Source organism: Eimeria tenella, genomic scaffold, assembly GCF_000499545.2.
Source record: "Eimeria tenella Houghton genomic scaffold, Eth_scaff11, whole genome shotgun sequence".
In the NCBI taxonomy this organism is placed as follows: domain Eukaryota; phylum Apicomplexa; class Conoidasida; order Eucoccidiorida; family Eimeriidae; genus Eimeria; species Eimeria tenella.
In genome coordinates this window covers 11759-22728 of record NW_013541474.1, presented here as the reverse complement: position 1 = coordinate 22728, position 10970 = coordinate 11759, and the positions used below count along the sequence as shown (strand labels likewise).

The following is a 10970-nucleotide window of genomic DNA, read 5'->3' as shown; positions in this document are numbered from 1 at the left end:
TGCTGCTGCTGTTGCTGCTGCTGCTGGTGCCGCCGCAGCCGCAGAGCCCTCTGCCTTCACGCTGCGCAGAGCAGCAGCAAGAGAACCCCCCACTGCTGCTACTGCTGTTGCTGCTGCTGCTGTTGTTGCTGCTGCTGCTGCTGCTGTTGTTGCTGCTGGCGAGGGCTTCGCAGCTCCTCTGCCCCCGTTGCTGCTGCTGTCCTCCTTGCTGCTGCTGCTGCTTCTGCTTTCATTCTTAACGGATACACTCTCCTCTGCTGCAGGGGCTTCCTTAGCAGCAGCAACAGCAGCAGCAGCAGGTGCTGCTGCTGCTGCTGCTTCCGTTTTAGACTTCTTAAACCGTTTTGACAGAGGGATGGAGTCCTCGTCAGACGAATCGTCGAGCTGCGCACAAACCCTAAACCCTAAACCCTAAACCCTAAACCCTGAACCCCCAAACCCTAAGCCACAGACCACAAACCCTAAACCCTAATATCTGCGAGGGGCTCCAACAGAAAGCAAAAGGACCAACTAGGGACAGTCTAAGGAGTCGACAGTACGGCTTAGAGCCTAGGGTTTAGGGTTTAGGGTTTAGGGTTTGCCTACGTGTTCCCGTTTTTTCTGCAGCATCTTGGTTGAGTTCGGACGCCCTAAACCCCAAGCCCTAAACCCTAAACCCTAGGATGCGGCTGAATGAGGTTGAAATTTGTTTTTCTGGGTTTGTGTTAGGGCCGGGTCCGGTGCACCAAAACCCTAAACCCTAAACCCTAGACCCTAAACCCTAAAGCCTCGTTTGTTTGTCTCGCTGGGGCGGGGGGACTTCCGAAGAACACCTTTTCTTTTCTCAGTTTCTTTCTCGAATATAAACTTTTATAAAAACAAATTAAAAGAATTAAAATTTTAAACTTTCGTCGGCAGCTGCTGTGCGCCGCCGCCGAAATTTCGGGTGTACATACACCCCAGCCCCAGCTACCTCTGCATGCGCTCGCTCTTGGGGCTTTTAGTTCTTCTTTTGACTCTTCGAATCCATTTTTGAGTTTAAATCATGTAATTATATTGTATTTGGTTTAAATAATATTTAATTCGACTCAAAAATCTGAAAACCACGGACCGCGAGCCCGAGGTGTATGTACACCTCGGAACCATGAGAACTGCGACTCAGGCCTCCCGATCACTCACTTATCTTCTTTTTACTTCCTTTGAATTAATTCCTTTTTTGTTTAATTTGTTTTTATGTCTTTTTATTTCCTAACTTTTCTCCCCTTCTTTACTTTCTCGCCGCCACTCCATAACCACACGATTTAGCTAGCTAGCCAGCCACCCACCTGGCTAGCCAGCTACATAGTTAGCTAGTTAGCCAGCTAGTTAGCCGCACATCTGGCTAGCTATCTTTCCAGTGAGTCAGCCGTCAACCCATTAGGCTAGCTAGCTAGCCAGCTAGCTAGCCAGTCCTAAGCTACCGAGCCAGCAGTCCATCTCGTCTACAGCTAGCTGCCCATATAAGTAGCTAGCCAGCCATTTGTCTGGCTAGATAGCCACAAACTTAACTCCCTAGCTAGCCGTACAATTGGCTAGCTGGCTAGCCATCTAGCTGAGCAGCTAGCTAGCCGCCTGGCTTGGCGGCTGACAATTTAGCGGCTAGCTAGGCAACTAGCTCTCTTGGCTAGCTAGCCGTCCAGCTAGCTAGCTAGCTAGCTAGCTAGCTAGACAGCACTTAGCCAGCCCGCTAGCGGCACGGAGCTCGCCCAGCTAGGTAGCTAGCTAGCTAGATAGCTAGCAATTTAACTAGCTAGATAAATAGCCTGTTAAACAGCTAGCTATCTAGCCAGCTAGCTAGCTAGCCAGCTAGCTTGCTAGCTAGGTAGCTAGCTAGCTAGCTGCCACTCTTCCTTCATTCATTTCCGGCTTTTTCTCTTACCTTTGATTTTCTTCTTTTAATCATTTGTGCTCCGCAGAGCCAAATGGACGAGTTTAAACTCATAAAATAGATAAATAAGTAAATAAATAGATAATAAATAAAAATAAATAAATAAAATAAATAAATAGACTACTGAAAGAGGAAATGAAAGACAAAAATAAAGGGGGTCGAATAAACGCTTCAGTTGCGGTGTCCGTACACCCGGACCCCCAAACCCTAAACCCTAAACCCTAAACCCTTTTTGCTGTTCTTCCGCCATTGATCTGGCTGGCTAGCTAGCCAGCTAGCTTGCTAGCTAGCTACCCAGCCAGCCAGCTAGCCGGCTGGCTAGCTGCCCAGCTAGCTAGTTAGCTTTCCAGCTAGCTGTTCCTTGTCTCAAATAGCCAGCCAGCTAGCTAGCCAAACAGCCAGCTAGCTAGCCAGCTGCTTAGCTAGTCCGCCAGCTAGCCAGCTACCTAGCCGGCTAGCTAGCCAGCTAGCTAGCCGGATTGCTAGGCAGGTAGCTAGACAGGTAGCTAGCCACCTAGCTAGCTAGCTAGCTGGCTAGCTAGCTAGCTAGCTGGCTAGCTAGCTAGCTAGCTGGCTAGCTAGCTGTTTGTTGTCTTTTTCAGCTTCTGTTTCTCTTCGTTTTTGGGGCATCAGCAGCAAAGGGAAAAGTCCAATAATACAGCCGATGCAAATCCCCATCTGAAAAGACCCAAAAAAGAAACTTGAATTTAAATTCATTATTTCAATTAATGAATTGTTGTACTTTTTCAAGTTTTATTTTTTCTTTTTCGTCTCTGCGCTCCTTTGTTTCTCATTTGTTTATTCCTGCACATTTATACTCCTCAAAAGCAGTTCAAAAGCTGTCTGTACACCTGAAAAGCATCGAAAAGGTGCCTATACACCCCAGGTGTGTGTACACCCCAGGTGTGTGTACACCCCAACTCACCACCGAGCCGCACAAATGGGAATTTCTGGCTTTCAGACTTTCGGCCTGAAGAGGCGATAAACGGGCTTTTGGAAGCCCTGAAGAAAAGAAATAAATAAAAATAAATAAATTAATTAATTTGTTCTATTTTAATTCAAGTTTAAGCAGCAGTTCGAAGATATCTGCCACGCCGCTGGCTCTACGCTCGCAGCTGCCAAGGAAATTCAGCTACAACACAAATGAATAAATAAATAAACAAATAAATAAAATTTGAATAAATAAATAAATAAATAAAAGATAATAATAACATATCAATAAAGGGTAAAAACAAAAAAAAATCAAGTTGCATCGGAATCTGAAGACAAATTGAAAAGTCGCTAAAACGGCGGGATAGAGGCCCAAAACAATCCGGAAAACGGGGAAATAAATGAAATGAAATAAATAAATAATAATCAATTGATTTAAAATCATTTAATTAATTAATTAATTGAAAACTTACATCGAAATCTGTAAACAAAACGCTCTATGAAACCTCCTGTAATGACACCCGAGGCGCAGCTGATGAGGTTCCCGAGGCCAGCTGCCTATACACCCGAAAAAACAAAATCCAAGTTCTTTCCTTTTGCCATTTTATTTCATTTTAATTTAAATTTAATTTAATTTAATGCAATTATATATCACTTCGGATATAATTCATTTATTTCGTCCCTTTTAATCCATTATATTTCGTCTTATGATATTTTAATTGAATTTAGTGCAAATTATAGATAATTTCTTGTGTAATTCATTTATTTATTCCCTCTTAACCATTTTATTTCATTTTAATCATATTTTCATTTAATTTAATCCAATGTATATACCTATATTAATATAATTCATTCATTTCCTTCACTTTTATCCATCTAAACATACTCTTATATTTGAATTAAATTTAATGCGAAATACAGACCAAGTTTAGTGTGATTCACTTATTGCTTTCCTTTTTATTCATTTTATTTCATTTTAATTTTATTTTAATTAAATGTAATTAAAGTTTCAGGTTCTCTTGCGCGGAATTCGTTATTTCCGAAATCAAATTAAAAAGTTATAAAGTAAATTAATTAAAAACAAATAATTAATTAAAAATAAAATGATTTTAAAATGAAAACTAATTGCCTTTTAAATTCACAAAAAAGGAAAAATGAAATAAATAACTGCAGGAAATAAGTATTTCAAGTTAATTAAAACAGTTAAATATACTAACCAACCAAATTAACTCCTTTAATTAATTAATTAAACTAATTAATTAATTTATTTAATTAAATAACTAATTAATTAATTAATTAATTAAATTAATTTAATTAATTAATTAAATTAATTTAATTAATTAAATTATTTAAATTAATTCAAAAACAAAGATAGGAAATTACCGCTAAGGTCGAAAGGCCCAGAACGGCGCTGAGCTGCAAATCAATCAACTCCCCGCACAGCAGCATGAGGCTGAACAAAAAATAAATAAATAAATAAATAAATAAATAAATAAATAAATAAATAAATAAATAAATAAATAAATAAATAATAAAAAGAAATAAACAGAAAGGTTAGACGAGGCTTTGGCTGGCAGCAGCAAAGAAAACGGAGCGATAGAGCCCACGCTGCTGCTGCTGCTGCTGCTGCTGCTGCTGGTGCGGACGGCGGCAGCAGCAGCAGCAGCAGCAGAGGTGGCAGCAGCAATCGCAAGAGCTGCACCAGCGACAGCAGCAGCAGCAACAGCTTCACCAGCAGCAGTATCAGCAGCAGCAACAGCAGCAGCAGCCACAGAAGCTTCAGCGCCAGCAACAACAGCAGCAGCAGCCGCAGCAACCACAGCAGCAACCACAGCAGCAGCAGCAGCAACCACAGCAGCAGCAGCAGCAACCGCAGCAGCAGCAGCAGCAGCAGCTTGCCAGTTATCCATGAAGCCAAATCCTATATAGGGAATGGCGCTGCGCGCGAGAATAGAAAGAACTTGTCTGTTGCTGATGGGCTGCTGCTGCTGCTGCTGCTGCCCCGACTGCAGCGCAGCACGTAGTGCTGCTGCTTCTGTCTCCAGCAGCAGCAGCCGCTGCTGCATCTGCTGCTGCGTTGCGGGGGTGCTCAGGCTGCTGCTGCCGCTAAGAGGACACACCGCTTTGCTGCTGCAGCTGCTGCTGTTGCAGTCCCTGCTGCTGCTGCTGCTGCCTCCTGCTGCAGCAGCACCTTCCTGCTGCTGCTGCTGCTGCTGTTTGAGCGGCTCCTGCTGCGTCCCCTCCTTCCCCGCCCCCCCCTTCTCCTTGCCCGCCCCCCCCCCCTGCTGCTGCTGCTGCTGCTGCTGCTGCTGCTGCTGCTGCTGCTGCTGCGCAAAGGTGGGAATGAAGTGCAGGCAGTACCAAGTGCGAAATTCTCTCTGCGAAATAAAGCCGTCTCTGTTGGCGTCGATCGAAGTGAACCACTGGTCTATCATGCTGCTGCTCTCCGCCTCCACGCTGCTGCTGCTGCTGCTGCTGCTGCTGCTGGGAGGGCTGCTGCTGCTGCTGCTGTTTCTGCTGCTGCTGCTGCTGCTGCTGCTGCTGGGAGGGCTGCTGCTGCTGCTGCTGCTGCTGGGAGAGCTGCTGCTGCTGCTGGGAGGGCTGCTGCTGCTGCTGCTGCTGTTTCTGCTGCTGCTGCTGCTGCTGGTAGGAGGGCTGCTGCTGCTGCTGCTTGGAGTGGAGGCGCTGCTGCTGCTGCTGTAATACGCCGCGGCTTCATGCACTGCAGCAGAAGTGCCACGAGCAGCAGCAGCTGCTGCTGCTGCAGCTGCTAACCCACTGTGCTTGGCGAGCAACAGCCGTTGACATGTCTGCATTTTGCTGCTGCTGCTACTGCTGCATGCTGCAGCAGCAGCTAGGGAGGAGCAGCAGCAAATTGGCTTCGCCCACTGCACTGAAGAAGCAGCAGCAGCAGCTGCTGCCGCTGCTGCTGCCGTGGTTGCTGCTGCTGCAGCCGAGAAACGGTTGCGTGCTGCTGCTGCTACTGCTGTTGTTGCTCCTGCTGCTGCTGCAGCAGCTGGACGCGACAAAAAGTGAAGGTCTTTTCCCCTACACTGCATTGCTGCTGCTGCGGCGGCTCCTGTTGCTGCTGTTGCTGCTGGTCCTGCTGCTGCTGTTGTTGCTGCTGCTGCTGCTATTGCGTCTGCTGATATTGGCCCAGTGGACTGGGTGCTGCTGCTGCTGCCGCTGCTGTTGCCGCTGCCGCTGCTGCTGTTGCCGCTGCCGCTGCTGCTGCTGCTGCTGCTGCTGCTGTTCCTGATAGCAAACGGCAGACAGAGCAGCAGCAGCTGCTGCTGTCGCAGCGGCGGCGTTCGCTGCAGTCCTTGCTGCCGCCGCTGCCGATGCTGCTGCTGCTGCTGCTGTTACTGAAGCCGCTGCTGCTGCTGCTGCTCTTGCTGCTCCTGCTGCTGCATGAATTGCTGCTGCTGCTCTTGCTGCTCCTGCTGCTGCATGAATTGCTGCCGCTGCTGCAGCTGCTGCCAGACAGGTTGCTGAAGGGATAAACTCTGCCTTGTTTAGGGCTTAGGGTTTAGGGTTTAGAAGTATAGGTTTTGCGTTTCTCCCGTGTCGCACAAAAGGGTCTAGGGTTTAGCTAAACCCTAGGGTTTAGGGTTTAGGGTTTAGGGTTAGGGTTTCGTTGAGAATAGCTGAGAAATTCTGCAGCAAATGGCAAAAAAAAGCAAAAAGAAATTAGTCAGAGGGCATAGACATAAAAAGGATGCACTGCGCAAACCCTAAACCCTAAACCCTAAACCCTAAACCCTAAACCCCAGTGCATGCAGCGACTGCCGACAGCGGAAGCCAGAAAACCGTTAAGGGTTTTCGCTTTGCAAACGGCTGCACCCTGACAAGTGAGCTAGGGTTTAGGGTTTAGGGTTTAGGGTTTTTGGGTTGCGGGTTTAGGGTTTAGGGTTTAGGGTTTAGGGTTTAAGGTTTAAGGTTTGTGGAGGCTTCGATGGTGGCAGAAAGGGGCTGCTTTCACTGCGCAAATCGGAGAGTTCAGGGTGTAGTATCTAGGGTTTAGGGTTTGGGGCTTAGGGTTTAGGGTTTAGGGTTTAGGGCTTGGGGTTTGTTAGGGTTTGCGGGGGCCCTGCTGGCGGCGAAGAACTTTACAAAGTTCAAGAGGCATATTTTATTCTTTCTGATGAAAGCAAAAGAATTAAATTGGATTTGAAAAATGAAAAAGAAAAAACCCCAAATGCCGAAAGAAAAGTGACAAACCCTAAACCCTAAACCCTAAACCCTAAACCCTCAGTTTAGGGGGGTTGTTACTGCATCGAAAAACGGGTTCCAGAGGACTTTTCTGTCGTCTGAACCGTAAACCCTAAACCCTAAACCCTAGGCTCTAAACCCTAAACCCTAAGCCCTAGCATTCTCTTGGGTCTCTGCCCAGTAGGGTTTAGGGTTTAGGGTTTAGGGTTTAGGGTTTGCTTGCAGCTGGTGGAGCTGCAAGAGCTTCAGCAACTCCGCACAATGAGAGACATACAAAATATGGTGAGCCAAACTTTAAACCCTAAACCCTAAACCCTAAACCCTACTTGTTTGTTTCGCCTTTCCTGCTTGATTTGTGTAACACTAAATAGGGTTTAGGGTTTACGGTTTAGGGTTTAGGGTTTAGGGTTTTATCTCTGCAGCAAATTGAATACCGAAACAAGCTGGAGAAGGAGAAGTCACAGAACGGTAAGCTCCGAACCCCAAACCCTAAACCCTACACCCTGAACCCTAAACCCTAAACCCTAATTACCCACCATAATACACTGGCAGTTGGTGTGAATTCTAAAAGCACTAAACCCTAATTTTAACCCTCAAAGTCTCATTCCAAACCCTAAACCCTAAACCCTCACTGAACCCTAAACCCTCGCCAAACCCTAGTCCCTCGCTAAACCCTAAACCCTCGCTTTTCAGGTCTGGTGATTTTGCGCGCTCTCTACGGAAACCTCCGAATTCGTTCGTCTTTCTTGGCTCAGCAACAAATCGGTAAACCCTAAACCCTAAACCCTAAACCCTGGCCCCAAACCCTACACCCTAGGGCCAAATGCTAAACCCTAGCTCGAAAACTTCTTTTGCGATCCCGTTTAGGCGGAGCTGCTTCTCACAAGTGTTCTAGGGTTTAGGGTTTAGGGTTTAGGGTTTATGTTGCAGGGGTGGTTGAGGAGCAGCACCTTGAGGGCCCTTATATCGACGTAACAATTCCCCTACAGGTACTCTAAACCCTAAACCCTAAACCCTAAACCCTCGAAATTGGAGCTACAGCGAAAGGCCCAAAGGGAGAGCTTCTGCAAAACGTGCCTTGAGCATTAGCATTCACGGACCAGGGTTTAGGGTTTAGGGTTTAGGGTTTAGGGTTTAGGGTTTAGGGTTTAGGTGATGCGCGTACGCCTCAGTGCCAGATCGAGAACTCCCGTTTTGTTTTTTCTGGAGGGGCATCTTCTTCATTTGAACAGTTAAAAGGGTTTTATAATCCAGCGCCGCTGGTGAGGGTTTAGGGTTTAGGGTTTAGGGTTTAGGGTTTAAGGTCTAGGGTTTTGGGTTTAGGGTTTGGGCTTATTCTTGGCAAATAGGGTGTCGAAGGCGGAATTGAAATCGAGCTACCAATAGTTAAGGAGGGTTTAGGGCCTAGGGTTTAGGGTTTAGGGTTCAGGGTTTAGGGTTTAGGGTATAGGGTTTGTGTTGCAGTTGAGCGCCGGAGATGTGTCTCTCTATGTATTATATACCTTCAGGGTGAGTATTTGAAGAGGGTGTAGGGTTTAGGGTTTAGGGTTTAGGGTTTAGTCGGGAAATACTGCAGCAGCGAAATATTAAACCTAATATAGATTAACACTCTTGCCTTTAAATGCTGATAGTGTGGTTTTGTTCCAAACCCTAATTTAGGGTTTGGGTTTTGTGTTCAGTTTGCATTTGATTTATTTTAAAAGTTTTTCTTTATGCTCTCCTTCGAGTTATTGTTGTACTGCTGCTGTTCCTGTTGCTGCTGCTCTTGCTGCTGCTGTTGCTCCTGCTCTTGCTGCTGCTCTAGCTGCTGCTGTTGCTGCTGCTGTTGCTGCAGGAACTGCTGTTGCTGCTATTGCTTCTCACGCGCCTTATCAAATAGTTTATTGTTTATTTATTTATTATTTAATTTATTTATTTATTTATTTATTCATTTGTAAATTGTCTTTAGGGACTTCTGCACGAAGTGACTGCGTCGGACTGTTCTGGTTTGGCATTGCCGCTGCGGTGTACGTACACCTGGGCGTTTGCCCCGAGCTCAATTTGGGGTTTAAATGCGTCACATTTGAGGACGTTTTCCGCCATTTATATTAAACTAAAACTGTAATTTGCATTTGAAATGTTTTGATGCAAAAAAGGCGAAAAAAAGGCCAAAAAAACGCTAATTTGGCTTTTCTGGGGTGTATGTACAGCTCAGAAGTGCATGGGGGGGAAAGCAAGGGGCCCCTTCGCCGCCTGCAATGCAGCAAATAATAAAATTGAAGAGTAAATAAACAAATTAATTAATTAATTATAAATAAACAATTAAAAAAGAAAAAAACAAAAAAATCCTTCAATTGGTCCATAATCAACAAAGAAATGAATATTTTCGTTTTGAAAAGTGCCGATACACCTCAGTGCGAAAATATGTATCTTTCCATTTACTCTTTATTATTCACTTATTTATTTATTTATTTTTCATTGTTTATTTATTTATTTATTTTTTATTATTATTTATGATAAATTATTTATTCATTTGTTTATTCATTATCTGTTTACTTCTTATTTATTGCTTCACTAACATTTATTTCTTTTGTTTGTTCGTTTATTTAATTATTTATCTCTTTCATCAATTAACTGTTTTTATTTATTTATTATCTATTTATTTATTTTTTTGTTTGTTTGTTTGTTTAGTTAATTAATTTATTTATTTATTTTATGTTTAGGGCTGAGGCGCACTCTGCTACTCTCTCTTACACGACGCTCCTCGGCCTTGGTCAGAAACCCTAAACCCTAAACCCTAAACCCTAAACCCTAAACCCTAAACCCTTGGCAGCCTTAAAACTCTAGCGTCTGAGCCAAAACGTCAAACCCTAAACCCTCGTTTTGCTGTCAGGCGAGGCAATGCCTGGTTTGCCCGTCTTGGCTTAAGGGTTTAGGGTTTAGGGTTTAGGGTTTGTTGTGTTTGCATTTAGGTTTCTGCTGCACTGCTGCTTTAATTTACCTCTTGCCGCTGCAGCAACTGCAGCAGCGGCTGCAGCAGCAGCAGCAGGGTTGGGGTGCTGCTGCTGCTGCTGCAGCAGCAGCTGCTGCTGCTGCTTTTACACGCTTCGCCTCGCGTAGAAATAAAAATTTTGTCCATGGTACGCTGCTGCTGCTGCTGCTGCTGCAGTTAGTACTTATTTCTGCTGCTGCTGCTGCAGCTCCTGCTGCTGCTACTGCATGTGCTGCTGCCACTAGTACATATTTCTGCTGCTCCTGCAGCAGCAGCAGCAGCTGCTGCTGCTGCTTATTGCTGTTGCTTGCAAGTATTTATTTTTGTTCAGGTGCCGCAGCAAAAGACGCCAAGGGGAATCACTAAGCTGTAATACAGCTGCAGCAGCAGCAGCAAAGCTGCTGCAGCAGCAGCAGCAACTACTGCTGGAGCAAAAATAGCGGCTGCTGCAGCAGCAGCTGCCACAGCAGCTGCCATAGCAGCAACAGCAGCTGCCATAGCAGCAACAGCAGCTGCCGCAGCAGTAACAGCAGCTGCCACAGCAGCATTCTACGGCACCACCTACAGCAGCAGCAGCTGCTGCTGCTGCAGTGCAGCAGCAGCAGCAGCAGCAGGAGGTACAGCAACTGCGGCATCGGGGCGCAAGTGTCTCTTGTTTTCTTTTTTGTCCGTTTCTGAAATAAATCTTCTTGTTTATTTTTTAAATTAATTAATTTATCTATTTATCTTTTAATTTTATTTTTTTGTTTTTTAATTTCCTGCTTTTCTCCTCTTTTGCTGCTGTCGCCCCGCGGGCCTCAACTAAGTGCTCTACAATTAAATAACAAATGAATAAATAAATAAATATATAAGTTAATTAATTAATTAATTAATTAATTATAATAAATAAGAAATAAATAAACAATAAATAAATAATAAATTCGAAATAGAAAATAATAAATATTAATAAAA

General features: G+C 44.9%; 3 protein-coding genes across 3 annotated transcripts in view; 1 reads left to right on the top strand and 2 right to left on the bottom strand.

The window, feature by feature from the left end:
* ETH_00030695 (uncharacterized protein) overlaps positions 1-609 on the bottom strand; it is a gene marked incomplete at both ends in the record, with an annotated part of 8302 nt that extends 7693 nt beyond the window's left edge. The window contains 2 exons of the mRNA XM_013372827.1: positions 61-384; positions 586-609. Of these exons, the coding sequence (XP_013228281.1) occupies positions 61-384; positions 586-609 (348 nt within the window). The remainder of the gene's footprint in view (positions 1-60; positions 385-585) is intronic.
* Positions 610-3148: 2539 nt separating this feature from the next.
* ETH_00030690 (uncharacterized protein) lies at positions 3149-5895 on the bottom strand (the record flags this gene model as incomplete). Its single annotated transcript, XM_013372826.1, has 4 exons — positions 3149-3165; positions 3310-3394; positions 4220-4289; positions 4736-5895. 4 exons carry the CDS (start codon positions 5893-5895, stop codon positions 3149-3151), a joined length of 1332 nt encoding a protein of 443 aa, XP_013228280.1.
* A 1414-nt stretch (positions 5896-7309) lies between these two features.
* ETH_00030685 (DnaJ domain-containing protein, putative) lies at positions 7310-8748 on the top strand (the record flags this gene model as incomplete). Its single annotated transcript, XM_013372825.1, has 6 exons — positions 7310-7330; positions 7471-7516; positions 7742-7813; positions 7979-8037; positions 8513-8557; positions 8728-8748. 6 exons carry the CDS (start codon positions 7310-7312, stop codon positions 8746-8748), a joined length of 264 nt encoding a protein of 87 aa, XP_013228279.1.
* Positions 8749-10970: the final 2222 nt, after the last annotated feature.